This window comes from Exophiala viscosa (assembly GCF_022695815.1).
Source record: "Exophiala viscosa unplaced genomic scaffold EDD37scaffold_1, whole genome shotgun sequence".
Taxonomy (NCBI): Eukaryota; Fungi; Ascomycota; class Eurotiomycetes; order Chaetothyriales; family Herpotrichiellaceae; genus Exophiala; species Exophiala viscosa.
In genome coordinates, this window is record NW_026944353.1 from 1388758 (window position 1) to 1403892 (window position 15135).

General features: G+C 51.3%; 5 protein-coding genes across 5 annotated transcripts; 2 read left to right on the top strand and 3 right to left on the bottom strand.

Moving 5' to 3' along the window:
* Positions 1-49: 49 nt before the first annotated feature.
* On the bottom strand, positions 50-1792 carry EDD37DRAFT_24396 (arginine N-methyltransferase). The gene has a single exon (XM_062810620.1). It carries the CDS (start codon positions 1717-1719, stop codon positions 511-513), a length of 1209 nt encoding a protein of 402 aa, XP_062674764.1. The 5' UTR covers positions 1720-1792; the 3' UTR covers positions 50-510.
* A 451-nt stretch (positions 1793-2243) lies between these two features.
* Positions 2244-6026, top strand: EDD37DRAFT_24492 (uncharacterized protein). Its single transcript, XM_062810624.1, has one exon. The coding sequence runs from the start codon at positions 2512-2514 to the stop codon at positions 5926-5928; it is 3417 nt and encodes a 1138-aa protein (XP_062674765.1). The 5' UTR covers positions 2244-2511; the 3' UTR covers positions 5929-6026.
* A 414-nt stretch (positions 6027-6440) lies between these two features.
* EDD37DRAFT_603793 (clathrin light chain) lies at positions 6441-7336 on the bottom strand (the record flags this gene model as incomplete). The annotated part of the gene is made up of 2 exons (XM_062814684.1): positions 6441-7228; positions 7297-7336. The coding sequence occupies 2 exons, from the start codon at positions 7334-7336 to the stop codon at positions 6441-6443; spliced, it is 828 nt and encodes a 275-aa protein (XP_062674766.1).
* Positions 7337-9515: 2179 nt separating this feature from the next.
* On the top strand, positions 9516-12243 carry EDD37DRAFT_644661 (uncharacterized protein; the record flags this gene model as incomplete). Its single annotated transcript, XM_062817533.1, has 4 exons — positions 9516-9684; positions 9735-9899; positions 9950-10310; positions 10359-12243. 4 exons carry the CDS (start codon positions 9516-9518, stop codon positions 12241-12243), a joined length of 2580 nt encoding a protein of 859 aa, XP_062674767.1.
* A 926-nt stretch (positions 12244-13169) lies between these two features.
* EDD37DRAFT_644662 (uncharacterized protein) lies at positions 13170-14877 on the bottom strand (the record flags this gene model as incomplete). Its single annotated transcript, XM_062817534.1, has 3 exons — positions 13170-13286; positions 13337-14451; positions 14511-14877. 3 exons carry the CDS (start codon positions 14875-14877, stop codon positions 13170-13172), a joined length of 1599 nt encoding a protein of 532 aa, XP_062674768.1.
* Between the last annotated feature and the right edge of the window lie 258 nt (positions 14878-15135).

Genomic DNA, 15135 nt, shown 5'->3' on the forward strand with positions numbered 1-15135 from the left:
CAGGAAGATATATCACTGCAAGCTACCTTGAAAGTACGATTGCCGAGGCCCCTCTCCGGACACGCGGAATTCCATTGCTCGAGGGCTCGATTACGAGCTCCATAACCTTTGAGGTTCCTCGAATCGCTGAAGTGTGGAGTTGAGGAGCATGCGAGTGAGTACGCAAAACATGGAGGAGGAATGGGATCAATGCGGGGGCAAGTCTCGAAGTGCACTGCAACTCGGCGGAACATGTTCCGAGCATACAACGCTTGCCAACGAAGTATCCGCACCCTTGGTGGACTGATCCTAAAGATCTCCTCGTAGCGAGTCGTCAAGGCTACCTCGGACTGATGGCCGAATCTCCATGCGCGGTTCCTGAAGGGTCGGGTCCGATCTGGCTCACTCAATTTCGTACTTCGGCCAAATTGTACCGAAGCCAGTCCTTGGTATTGGAGTTGGCCTCGTTCAGCTGGATCTGCTGAAGCTCGATTCTCTGATAATGTCAAACAGGCATATTGGCGGCAAGACTCAATCCATGAATCTGCACACAGGGAGGCGATAGTGGTCGACGTCCCAGTACTTGCGTCGCACACCATCCCATTCCTGATCCAATTTAGGAAGCTCAACGTCTTTCCACTCGACGTTAAATCCGGCCTCAAACAGATCCATCTCAACCACCGTTTGGTAGACGTCGTAGCTGATTTGCCTGTCCGCGCCCATGCCATTGAAAAAGGACCATCGCCCACTTTCCTCGAGTAGCGACAGTACTTGTTCGGAAAAGAATTGACGGAACTCCGAATAAGACTCGGCGAACGTGTCGAAATAAATTGCATCGAACATTTCACCCTCTGCAGCCAGTCGAGGAAGAACTTCCTGCCACTTCCCGCTGTGCACAACGACACCAGCTTTATCCATCCAGCCATCTTTCTTCATTTTCTCGAGGACGTCGGGATGCGCCTCGACGATATGGTGCCCGGCGGGTCGTTTTGAGTGGGTTTGGATGTGAGAGTCAATTATGCCCATTCCGAAGCCGATATTCAAGATTCGCAGGCCTGGATCATACAACAGGGCATCTGCAGACTTTTGCATGATTCCACTCTCCCACACCATCATCACCCCATTCTGCTGTTCGTCTAAGAGCTTGTCGCCACTCAATGAGAGGGCAGAAGACAGATATGCCGAACCATTCACTTCTGGTTGTGCTGTTGAGGCTGGTTCCTGATGTGCGCTTTCACCATTCGTGCCGCCTTTGTTCTCGCTGTCGTTCTGGGTCTCGTTCTCGTTCTCATCTTCGTCCTCGTCCTCCATTCTGTCGTATTCTTCCAACCGGTTCAGTATCATCTCGGCACGCACTCCAGCATCGACCATAATTTGGTAGAGATCCGATAGAGACAAGCGGTATGCAATGCAACCGGGCGTTTCATCGTTCTTGTCGAGTTGATTCCAGATTGCTCCATTCTCTAACATGAATCTGAGAGTCGCCGCAGCGGCATCCAGCTTGGCCGAGGACTCAGGCTCATGTCCAGAATCTGTCGGTCTGCAAGAAGCGATGGCAGCATGAAGCGGCGTGTATCCTGTCGCAACATCCTGGACATCAACAACTTTGCACTCTGGAAAAGAATATTCGTCGATATATTTTTCCAGAACTTTTAGATCGTGTTCTGCAGACGCTCGAATGACGTCGGATATGCGACTTTGCTGTACATCGCCTTCGGCGTGAACAGACGCTTCCGTCATGATGTCCCAGTCAAACAGGAGCCACTTCTCTTCATGCCGTGTCGATTTGTTAGTCTAAATCCCTAGGTAGTTTGTGTGTTCGCAAACTGGTGGTGGCCGGATCAAAGAAAATCCGAGACCGGACCTCGTGATCCGCCGGTTTCTCAAAGTCATTGAATTGTCTCGCTTTGATCAACCTCAACTTTGCCATTCGACTCTTTCTTCATGGGTTATTGCAGCAGCGCTCGCGATCGCACACTGTTGGACCGAGGTCTAGGATGTAAAGGAGAGTGATTCGGGTCATATTGGCGTCTTCGTGGTCTTGTCCGGCGGGTTACCCTAGCAAACATCCTGGTTGTGTCGTCGAATGACAGTCAAAGACACTCTCATTCAGAGACACACTTACAATATTTCTTCAGTTCTTTGGCCGCAGACTCTTTGTCGGGAGGATCATGCAGTCGCGTCTACCCGATCAGTATTCTTTAATGTTGTCAAACCGACATGAAGAGTCGTTGAATGTGGTAAAGGCTTTCTCAAAGCCTTTGGCTGGCCGGGGCGGCAGGTGTCGGGAGTCGGCGGACAGCAACCTGAATTCGAAGACCAGCAAAATCGGCACTTGTTAAAGATTATTTTGCGTACTGCAGCGCTCCCCCATCTCGAAGAGGTTGTGGCGCTGTCATTTGTGATCGGAGTAGGGCAACTGGCCGATCGAAAACCACTACCAACATCCGAGGGTCTCTCAATCCATCGCAGCCCAGTTCTGTAAGCTGTGCTTGGAGCTGCACTCGACAAGAAGCATATCATCGAAGAGAAATGGGCAAGCCGAAAGGCAAAAGCCAGCAGGCAGCACTCAATGGCAGTCCAAGTGAAGTCTTTCTGGGCTCTCCTCCTGTGTCTGAATCCGAGTCCCGCCCGCATGCTGCAGATGGACACAATGTCGACGGCTGGACAGATGAAGACATCCAGACTTACAATGATCTTCTCAATGAGAGGGCAAAGCTTGAGAAGGAAAAGCACGAGCTGGAGCAGCGGTCATCTAGACATCAGGCACAACGAGCGCTCCTTGATGAAAATGCCATGGACATGGACAAGCTTTTCAAAGGCCCTGTGGGCGGTGACCAGAAGTTTGTAGGGTCCTCTTCGTGTTGCTTGGATGGGGATTCTGAGACTGTCCTTGATGTTCCAACAAATGAATACCCATGTGGACATGAGATATGCATGCGAGCAAAGACAAAGGGTGTCTCTTGGATGGAGATGGACACAATCAAATATTACCAAACGAGAGTAAGGTCCGAAAAATCACAGAGAATGCAAAAGGCTTTGCGAAAACAAAGAGACGTTGAGCTATCTCGTGTGAAGATAGACGACGAAGAAGAGTTGATGCGAGAAGGAAAGAATGCACTGTTCGACCATAGCATGCTCCTCAAAGCAGCTGCTGTTCAAGCGAGCATGGAGTACGAGCCAGGTCCAGAGATCCATCCGTCAGTGGAAATGCTCGCATCCAAGTTTCCTGATCACAAGCGAAATGCAATCTTGGAGGCTGCCAAAGCGAACGAACACATTGTCCACCGAATTCGCGCGAGGCTGGATCAAATTCGACATGAAGTCAACACAGGCAAGGTGTCTCCTGCCGATGCGCGTGCCAGATTGGACCAGGCCAACTCTGAAATGGCTGAAGCTGAGAAGAAGAACAATGAGTTCAGGCAACTGATTCTCGACGTTTCCGATCCCGCCTTTTCACAACTTTACCAGACAAACCCCATGAATTTATCAAGCATCCTTCAAAACGATTCATCATCTTCTAACTCAGATGCCTTTTCCCAAGCACTGAACGTCATGAAGGACTTTTTCAGTGCCTCTGACCCTCACGACGTCCAAACCGCCATTACAGACCTACGTAGCGTCCTCGAGATGAATGGTCCACTGTCTCCTGTCCTCCAAAAGTCCTTTCGTGCCCTCGAAGGAATGTTGTCACGATCCAACACTGGAGGGCCTGGACGCGGCGCAATTAACAGCAATGGGAAAGCTCGTCTACCTAACGATATCGTCGAATCCATGATGAGGCTCCGAGAAACTATGCGCGCTGCCAAAAGCCCTTCATCCGCCACCACCCCCGGGTTGAGCTTGGACGAAGATACCGTCAAAGCTAATGTCGAATGTATCAAGGTGGAAGATGCGGCAAAGAGAGATATGATGAAAGCTACCGACAAAATGATCAATGATACTCGCGCGAACATCGAAGCCGCACTCAAGAAGATCAAGGTGAAGGCGAACCTGAAGTCTCCAATCCCAACGGTATCCGACTTTGTCCTCGACGGATTCATCTCCGAGCTCCTTTTTGATCGTGATGTCAAACACATCGTCGACGAAGCTGCAGGTAGCGCAAAGGTCAATCAGCTGGCTGGGAAAATCACTTCTCTCGTCATTACGACAGCTGGAAAGAAGCCCGAGAACTTCCTGGAAGCTTTGGACATGTTCAAAGAGTCGGCGAAGAGAAACAAAAAGACCGAATATCCTCCGGTCCTTCTCCAAGCACTATCCAACGTCGAGAATTCAATGAGCAAGTATGTGGCCGACCACGAAACGAAGCAGAAACAGGCTGCCGAGAAAATGATGGAATCGGTGCTTGGCAAGCCAGCGTCCTTCGACCCCAGCTTCCTCTTAACCGGCAAAGAGATCGATAAAGGAGCTCGGGAGTCCTTCATGAACTTCTTTCGCACACCTGAGGCCAAGAACCCAGTCGCTGTGCGGCGCCATTATTTAGGGTTCATCTCCCAACATCTCGCCCAAGGCATCTGGGAAAGTTTCGCAGTAATCGCCAGTCGCAATACATCGCACCTCTTCAGCCCTGAGCCTTGGGAGGACGAAAAGGCCTTCTACCTTGCTAATGTCCGGCTCGCTGCTTCTTCTTCAGGACAGGAAAAGCTACAGGATGTCATTTCCATGTACCAACAGCTGGGTGTTTGTCCTGGAATGACGGCCATTGTCGTAGCTCAGCGACTCACCTACGATATCAGAGCGGACCCCGAAGCTGCTAACGATAGCATGTTGAGGCTCAGAAGCATGTTCAACCAATACGACGCAGGCAAGAATCGTGATTGGTATCACGCGTTCACTTTTGCTGCTCGGGCGATTTCAGATCTCTATGAATGCATGTACTATCTGGTATCCGACCTTAAAGAATTGTTCACCCCACTCATTGCGGCCGATTTTGTTGGCTTAATGTGTACATTTGGTCTGGCAGTCGATGCCACCGAGGCGGAAGTCAATCTACACATGCTGAAAGCGTTGATTGACATCTTGTCTGTGGCGCATGAGGAGCGTACTCAAGTGGCCAAACCCCAGGAGGTATTCTCTCGCTTCTACCACATGTCCCGGGACTCACGACACAGATGTTCGCCGCAACATACCTGTAAGGCAAGAATCAGGACGTTGAACACGGCGCGGACAAGCCCACAATGGCTTCCCCGTCATGTGAAAAAAGAAGTCAATTTGCATCGCTCGTCGGAAAACCTGAACAATCGCTCGGAGAAGAAGATGACCATGGCTTCAGACGAATTGATGGCACGCTTGGCGAATAGACCGAGCAACGGTACTCAGGGAGCATCATCGCTCAACACCAAACAACCAATGCAGCTCAGACAAGTCTCGGTCAACGTGCCCAGCATTCAAAAGAGTACCGCAGGCAAGACTTCCGAGGCAGGCAATCTGGAGAGAGAGTCGTTGGGCGCTGCCAACGCCGGTAAAGGCGGAAAGAAGGACAGAACTGAGGTCGCACCTGCATTAGCAACCAAGCCTCCTGCGGCCACGGGCACCGCTAGCCAGGGCAACAGCGCAGCCCATTCTCGTGGCAAGCATGGCGCGCAGACTACCAATGTGCCACTGGTAATGAACGCGCGCGAGCTCGAAATCAAAACGAAATTGGAAAAATTCTTCCAAGGCGTCGTCATGATCAATCGTTCCGTCACCCAGGGTTTCGCGGATATCGCTGGTGTCACTGATAGGAACCCTCTTATTGGGATCAATCAACAATTCAAGGAGATGGCGGTTGGCCACGTCGAGATGGCTTACAACATCGCGAGAGTGCAAGGATACACCGCTTTGCAGACTTGGTTGGAACAACGCTTTACAATTGGCACCGGTAAGGGGGCTGCCGGACAATGCAAAGGTCCTGCGGCCTCGAAGACGAGTGAAAAGGATACTGCTTCTACCAAGACATCATCATGCTAGGAGCACACAGGCGCATCGGAGTGGGACGGAGCATGGGCATTGGTATCAATGTCAAAGATCGGCGTAAATGGGCTTTTTTCTCGGGCAATAAAAGATGTTTTCACGACCATGAGCATAGCCGGTCGAAACAGGGTCTATTGAGGTTTAGGTAAGTTGTCCCTCGATCTGCCAATAGCAAGAATCGAAATGTTGAGATTATGTTTGTCTTCGTGAATAGTGACATTTACAGCCCTTGCGTTTTTTGGTTCAGCTTGCGGTACCAGCCTTCTAAAGACCTAGGATGTGTTCAGAGTGTTTCCGGCCTGTTGGCCCACAGTTTGACACTGCAATGCTCAGATAACTCGTCCCAAGATCCGATCCGAACTCCTGAAAGACCTTGCATCAGCTTTCTAGTTTTGACATGCAGTTTTTGAAAGCAGGAATAGACCGGAGTTCCAAGCATATCTTGAAAGATGAGGATGAAGCGAACCCTTTGGTTCAGCTGTACAACCCCATTCAAGGTCCGATTCGAATCAGACACCTGATGCGCCCGGTGCTTCCTTGTCAGCCTTCAGATTCAATAACATTTCCCGCATTCTCTTCTTCGACGAGCCATCACCACCGCCTTGATGACCTTTTCCACTAAGATCGACCAATTTCGCAATTCGCTCCCAGGCGGTGCCTCCAGCCGTTGTGTCTTCCCTCTTTGCAAGGAACTCTTCTGCCTCTTTCGCCGTTTGAGCTTTCTGCTTGTCCGCTTTCCGGTTGTAGGATTCGTAGAACGAGTCAATGTCCTTTTGGGCAGTAGCGACTGTCTCCTCCTTCTTGCGACCCGATGCCTCATCTCTGCGGGCTATATCTGCGTCTCTTTTGGCTCGCCATTCTCGGATGGGCTCGGTCTCTTCGTCTTGTGATGGAGCGGTGTAATTCGTGTAGCCTCCTCCCTGGAAAGGCGTCGCAGAGTCGGTGATTGTGCCGCCGGGTCCAACGTTCTGCGGTAAACTTGTCAGCTTGCTCAATGGTACTATCCATCCGGCGCTTGGGAGTGGGTCATATATACATACTTCATTCCTCGTGTCAATGGCAGGAAAAGAACTCTCAAAATCATCTAGATCGTCCTGCGCCCCGCCTGAAGGATGAGCGGGGGCAGATGTGAAGTCGCCATCATCACCACCTAGCAAGTCGTCGTCCCCATCTTGTACTGTGGCTGCGCCAGGTTTGTCGTTTGCGGCAAAGAGGTCTGCATCTTCTCCTAAAAGGGCTCGTTCTCGTTCAAGGAAGCTGCCTTGAGCGGCGGTGTCTGATCCAACTCCTGTCTCACCTGATGCCAATGTCAGCTCTTGGTAAGGGACGAAGGCATTTAGTGCAGTCGCAAAAGGTAAGACTGACCGGCATCAATGTCCTCAATCGAAGGGAAGCGGTCTGCCATAATGGGCAGCTAGTGGCCTAAGCCGGGCAGCAAGGCAGGCAACGTGTCAAGACCGTGTGCTTTCAGCAGCTTCGCGATCAAAATGAGAGTGTCTGTCAGGCTGAACGCTTTACTCAAGGTCGTCGGCGTCGTTTGCAATATTGCTTGTGCTTGCGTGCAGCCAATCTAGCAATTGACAGACTGAACAGCGTGTGTTGAGAGTCGCTGCGCGGCGGGAAAATTCAGGGTCTGACAGTCTACTAAAGTGCAGCCAAGCCGGAGAATTGGCAAAATAAGCTGTCAGGCATAATCACTGTGATTGTAGCGGGCGCGCTCCCAAGTTCCAACACGAAATAACCCTGGCCGGTCGATTCTTACACCAGCTTCATTCATTCACTTCAGCAGCGAACTTGATTCCTAAAGTTCCCGTCGCAACCTGCTCAAAGTACCAAGACCTTCAATCAAATCCCCATCCATCTACTTTGGTCCCGTTCTTGGGCTGTCTCCTCTCTACGTTGGCGCGTGCGCGTGGCTCTCGATTTCGATTGAGACGGCGTTCTATAATGTTGCCGCGCCCGCATGCACGCATCAATTGACGAATTCGCAGCAAGTATGAACGATTGCATGCTGCTCAGACATCGTACGCATAAGTTGTGCTTCGACTGATACTTGCTACACGATCCCCTCGACCAGATCCGTGGACGGCCACAATAAAGCATCCTCTGCTATGTTACCATCCGACAAGCACTTGCAGGGAGAATTACCTGAACCTGGTAACAGCGGCATTCCGAATCAGCGTTGGCGTCGACGTACCCTAGCTACGCACAGCTGTCGCGATTACATCCTACCATACTAACTTCCCTCAACCACGAGATACCGCAAAACGTGCACGACGATCACAGAGGCATCGCTTCATAGCCTTCTCCGAACAATCCTACCTCCTGCAAGATCAGCGATTATCATTATGAAGGCCTTTCCCTGGTACACCTGATCATGTCCTCCGGTCACCACTCCAGGCTTCTGTCATATCGATGGTCCAAGCGAGTAAGCCGCGCAGAACTCCTGTGCGGACACGCTTCCCCTCTGTATCACCCGACCCATTCCCGGAACAAGACAACTCCAGCTCCCACAAATCGTATGATCCTCTGTCAGGTGAGTCAGATATGATTTACTAGATAATAGTTGTCCGAGCATCAACAGGATCTGTGCCTCACGGGGTGCAAGCTTCTTTGAGTCTGGAATATCAAGCTCGGACCAATAGTGGAGTCTGCCATGGTTCATCCGACAGACAGCCACCACACCACGAACGAGTATACACCGGGCTAGTTTGACTCCGCATCATGCCGCCCACGTCAACGCCTGTCAAAGGAAACCAAGCATTGAGGCTGACCCTCTGATTGCTATGGCGACAGTTCAGGCCATGGCCTGTGCAATACAACTCGCCTTTGTTGGTTGTTCGAATGATGCTTCTCAACAGTGATCGCCTGATGGTCGCGTTGATCATAATGAAAATCCTTCTGAGGATTCCGTTGTGCCAGCACTGGTTGCTTGGGCATGTACCCGTCGCATATCTCAACTTCGGTGTACCGCAGCGGCAGATGTCTAACACAAAAGGATCATAAATCACGCTGGCGGGTTCGCGGATCAGCACCCAAGTTCATGACACTACGCCGGATGAGACCTCAACGAGGCATTACGCGTACTCCTTCGCGGGAAGTCCAGCCTTAAGTAGACGCTGTCAGTAGAGGTAAGGACTTATGCGAGCACGGTAATGCATACACCCTTCAAAAGTCGACGCCACGTTCGTATTCGTACTGTGGCACATTGACGATGTTTGCATCGATCGCTCCGGTCTGCTGCGATTGCTGCCGGGAACTCGGAGCAGCAGCTCGTTGCCCTGAGCCCCCTTGTTGTCCGCGTTCTATGTTTTTAGAGTTCAGCCTCGTCGCCGGCATTTTGGGTGGGCAGGATTAGAAGTCAGGAACACAGTCCAAGCTTCGGCGCCACGTATGCCCACATATGGACTGTGCATCTTTTGGAAGACAGAATCAGCATATTGTTTATGAGGGGTTCCACAGTCGCCGAGTATCTGTGGCATATCCTGCTGTTAACACTTCATGTTCAACACTTGCATTCATACCATTTGATATCCAAGCATACAGAAACTATTGGGCAGCAGTCACTGCTGCCATTGCTCAATATGCATCCTTCAAAACTCTTAACCTCGCTAGGGCTTCTGGCCCTACACCCTCACTTCTCTGCTGCATACTGGCGGATGGCCTGCGACTTCGTGCAGACTGCTCGAGTCGATCCCATTCTCAACCCCGGCAGTCTCGCTAGTCACGTTCACGCATTTGCAGGAGGAAACAGTCAGTTCAGCAGGTTATGATCGATGCTTGACCAGTTGCTGACTTGTTAGATGTCAATGAAAATTCGGACTTTGACTCTCTTAGGGAATCGACATGTTCATCCTGCCAAGTTCAAGACGACACTTCGGCCTACTGGGTGCCCAAATTATACTACGCACACACAGACGGCGTCTTGGAAGAGGTACCTGATGGTGGACTCACGGTGTATTATGTTGGTAAGTGTTGCGCATCTTATTGTTGTCCCCGTACTCATACATCTTCTCAGGACGTGGTGGGAATTCTTCAAACACCGTGGTGTTTCCCGAAGGCTTCAAAATGATTACTGGCGAGACGACGGCGCGGTCATATGACAATACGACCTTGACATATGACAGCACCACGCCCGTGGCTAACAGGGTAAGTTTCCGTTGCATAAACGAAGCTAACGATATTCCAGAAACGCATTATCTGAACGACACCAACTGTGTCAATGGCCTGCGAGCGCAGATCAACTTCCAGTCTTGCTGGGACGGCGTCAACACTTACTTAGATGATTCGGCACACGTTGCCTATTTATCCGACATCGACGATATCGACGGGGTTTGCCCACCAACTCATCCGGTGCACATTCCGGGCATGTTCTTCGAGTAAGTTTCCTCCAGGCGAGTCATGGCTTCTGTGAGTAACTGGTATAGATCGTGGTACTATGTCAATGAGATCGACCAATCCGATGGCGGATTCTTTGTGTTCTCGAACGGAGATCCGACTGGCTATGGTTTTCATGCCGACTTCCTCAACGGCTGGGATATGGACGTACAGGCTGACGCTGTCGCCAACTGCCTGTATGCCAACGACGACAACGGAATTGTTCAAGCTTGTTCCTACCTTAATGCAAGCTTCACGGACAACTACCCACGAACTTGTCCGGAGGTAGCATCAGTATTGAACGAGACCGTACATGGCAATCTCACAGGCCTGCCAGGTTGCAACCCTATCTCATGGGGTCCTGACTCCGTTCCACAGGAAGTGTGTGCCGAGGGTACACTCACTTATGTCAACGGCACTGATGACGAGGACTCTAGCAGTACCACGGATGCTGCTGCCACCACCACGGCAACCACACTCACGAGCTCAGCATCAAGCGCAGTCGTAACCACTGCAACATCAGCAACCAGCGCATCGGCTTCAGACTATGACACAGATGCAGGTGTGACTTATAGCGTCTCCTCCTCCTCCTCCTCTGGTTCTTCGGATGATCCAACTTCCACAGAATTTGCCGCATCAACCTCCACAACAGCGGACTCAGGAACCTCGGTCACGACGTCTTCAAGCACAACCTCGACGACCTCCATGACGGACGATGCTGTCTCGGCTGCAACGTCGTCGAGTGATACCACTAGTACAAGCACGAGCAGCTCGGCAAGCCCGGCAGACACGGCTACGTCCGAGACCCACGATGCTACAAGCACGACAGTCACGAGTGATGACACGGTGACAATTACCGACCCAGGAGATTCGACTGGAAGCTCCACGGCTGCTGCCGCTACGACCACCACCACAGATGATGCCGAAGTTGCGGCGACCAGCCAGGCACCTACCCTCACACTTGCGGAAAGTACTGTGACCACGTCTGGTACCACAGTTACTGTTCCAGCCACCACTATTCGATGGAACGGCAACCGATGGTATCATGGATTCCGTGTCGACTTCGTGGAAGTGACCATCACTGTAACCGTGACTGCAAGCGCCGTTACCGATGCAGACGGTACGGCAACAGTAGACGCAACCACTTCGCTACAAACAGTGAGCATGTTTAGCGTCGCTGGTAACTTGTACACCGTGACTGGGGATACTTACACCACATATTATGAATCGAGCACCGAATCAACAACAAGTACTGTCACACAAACAACAAGTGCAGACACCGCCGATGACGCAACTTCGGTGGCAGCATCGACCACGACCACGACTACATCAACGAGCGCGGACACCGCCGACGATGCGACTTCGGCGGCAGCATCAACCACTACTACTGTATCAACAAGTACAAGCACCGACAGTGAGACGTCCACGTCCACAACAAGCACATCCACCTCGACGACTTCGACCGAGACCTCGAGCAGCACCGTCACCTCGACTGCCGACACAAGCTCAAGCGCTACAGCCAGTACCACCACAGAGTCAACGAGCGTGGTAAGCACCAGCACCGAAGCTGCCATCGCAACAATCACTGGATCTACATACACAAGCTCCAAATCCACAGCGGCGGCAACCACTTCGTCTGACACAGAGACGACAACTACGATCTTCGAAACCACCACCATTTACGTGACAATCACTCCGACCAGCACAACGACCATAGCTTCAGAAACCTCCGACACAGCCACAGCGTCGGCGACGGTTACAAGCGCCGAGACAACAACCACCGACGCAGATGGAAGCGTAGTCACCACCTTCGTCACGGAGACAGAGGCTGTCACGGATGAAATCATTTCGACGACCGAGACGACAGTGACTGGCGCCGAGACGACGACCGCGTACAAGATTCGCGGCCGCGAAGTAATTTTCACGAGACTATGAAGACCAGAGACTTGAAGAGCACGGATATAATTTTTTTCTTGGGCGGGATTCATCAGGTATGTATTTTACATCTACACTAATTTTGTACTTCTAGGACATCAACATTCAATCTTACGACATTCACGACAACGACGACACGACGAAACGGTAAACGGAAAACGGAAAACGGAAAACGGAATGGGGGAATAGGAAACCAAAAAGTTGTGCCACGACAGCACATGAAGTCTGATGGAAATCGACACGGTCGGAGTATGGCTGGGTCAAAATTGGAATTCTCAGGCTGGGTCACTATTCCTGGGGTAATACTGTACATAATAGAGCTGGAGTACATTGTAAGAAGTATAATGAAATTTGTTGTGAACAATAATAATTCAGAATGGACATGTCTGCCGCCATTTCAGACCTCCTCATTGTCGAATTACGGCCCAAACCCAGCTCGTCAGCTTTTGTGAAAATGCAGAATGGGTATCAAATTGCTATCTAAATTGATACAGGTCAGCACGAAGTCAAGACCACTTCCTGGTCTGCATGCCACCCGTCTTCCCCAGAGAATCAGGGCCTACAAGCACACATGGTTCCCGCTGTGGTCCCAAAGTAAACGTAAAAGTGCCAATGTGCTGTCATGACTCGTGACTATTGGAGATTGCTGTCATAATGAAATCATCCCAGCAACCGCCCCCCACACCCTGCCATGCAAGGGGTTGAATGATAAAGCCAACACTGCTTTCGGCTTCTCTTGGCTTTGCGACGCAGTATAATGTCTGTTTTCCTGTCCACAGGCCATCCTTGAACCTATCTTCATGTTCTCTACTATGCGTAGACAAGAAATGTCTCCGCTAACATTTAGTTCGCAACATCCCGCTCCGCTGGTTCGATGATGCCGGCAACCCTGAATGACGAGCCACAATGACCTGTTACAACAAGGGTTAACGGACTCGAGGGTATAGTTGAATCGGTATGCCAGAACTTTGTCTGGGCCCTGACGGAAGTCCATTCGACAAGCCCCGACGATTGAGACGATTTGTTCGCCATCGCTCATAGAACTGTATCTGTCAGTTACACTGGTCCGCCGGTTCTCGATAGATCGACTCACAACTTCACGACTTGCTTCTCGCAATTCCGATCGCCACTCGGCGAATACGGTCTCCTTCAGCTTCGAAAAGTCACAATGCTCTGCATTGTAAGGATCGGCGAATCCCCATGGGAACTGTCGACCAATTGGGCCATACTTCGCATCGAGTGAATACTTATCCGGGCTGATAATTGACCAAGGAACAAAGCCACTATCATCTATGTTTCCTGTTGTCGACATGTTTGAGGCCTGACGCTTGTGAATGATGGGCCGCTTCATGTTGGAAGTGGTGTGGTCCAGCTCAGAGTCCTCACTCCTCGCTGAGGCTCCACCACTTTCTGAACCTCCGCCACTGCTGTTTCCATCCTCATCGCGTTCGTCAAGCCTGTCATCTTCGGTTTCCTCGGCACCGAAATTCAGGGCTTCGAGCGGATCGAGACCGGCCTTCTTCAGACTTCTACTGACCTTGTTTTTCAGAAATGCCATGTGCGCAGTCGTGATGGTATCTGCTTTGCTGATCACAGGAATAACGGTGGTCTTGCCCGAAAGAGCTCTGATGACCTGAATATCGAAGTCTTCGTCGAGTGCGCCGACTATTCGAGGTGGTTTGCCGACTCGGCTGGTTTCCACGCCGTTGGCCGCTCCTTGTCCGGCATTGATGTTCGAATCCAACCTGGCAGGGTCAAGAATAAAGAATACACAGTGAATGTGGGTGTCCCTGGCGCCAGGTGAACGGACAACTTTCATCTCTTCAAGAAAAGTGTCGTCGAATTTACTCTCCACAAAGTTGGTCATATCTCTTAGTTGGAGGTCCACAACTCCTTTATCCAGGCCCTGTGAATCCCACAGTGTCAGTCCTATTCTTTCATTGTCCACCTCAATTTCCTGGTAATGGTGCACAAAGTGTGGGTTCGGCCGAGCTGAGGAAGGGGGAGTGTCGCCATCTGGAGATCGGTGTGGTAGCTTCCTCGGCGGCAAAGCCAGAGAGCTCTTCAGGAAGTTGAGGAAAGATGTTTTGCCGGAATTTCCTGCACCGATGATCAAGACATTATACGGGGTGGGATCTTTGCGCCGTCGGACTCTGCGAGGTGAATTGAGCGTCGATACGGTTGAGTTCGCGTAAGAGTAGCGGCCACCTAAGGTAAGGACAGTGATCAGAACGGTGTGGTCACTAGGGGTCTGTGGATTTACTCACGATGTGTCATGCTTTCTGTCCGAGCATATGGATCGACGACTTCCCTTTCCAGGTTGCTGGGCAGAGGAGGTACAGGTGGAGTGGATGTGCCGTTTCGATAGTCTTTGGATGCCGAGTGAGGGCTGTTCTCTTCACTGAACGGTCGGAGACCCAGTGGCTGCGGAGTGTAGCCTGGAAGGCGCGGAGGAGACTGTGTAGCCTTGGGAGTTTCATCCATCTCATTGTGCTTTTTCCTCAAGCGGCCTCCTGAGCTCTTTCGTTCACTCAATCCTTCTCCACTCTTTGATCGAAACAGGCGAGAACCGAAACTTGTGCTTCGTTTGGATGTCAGAGACTCATTGCGAGAGAGGGGAGTTGGAGAGGTCATGGTGGTGGAGGAGAGTCAAGAATGCTGGGATCGGAGAGGGCTGGTGCCGATCGACCAATTCAAAGGCAGGTTGACACAGGCGCAGGAAGGCGCTGACGTGAGGACAAATGATTTGGAGATGTTGCTTGACTGAGGAAGGATCATTCGTCAAAGGTTCGGATTGCGAAGGGGCTGGACGCGTATGGTAGCAGGGGCGACCGACGTAGGCTGAACTCCGACAGGTGAATTGAATGCATGCGCCGGACAATCAATGAGTCG

Coding starts and splice junctions, on each gene's coding strand:
- EDD37DRAFT_24396 (XM_062810620.1), bottom strand. CDS start 1,719: ATGACGGAAGCGTCTGTTCACGCCGAAGGCGATGTACAGCAAAGTCGC.
- EDD37DRAFT_24492 (XM_062810624.1), top strand. CDS start 2,512: ATGGGCAAGCCGAAAGGCAAAAGCCAGCAGGCAGCACTCAATGGCAGT.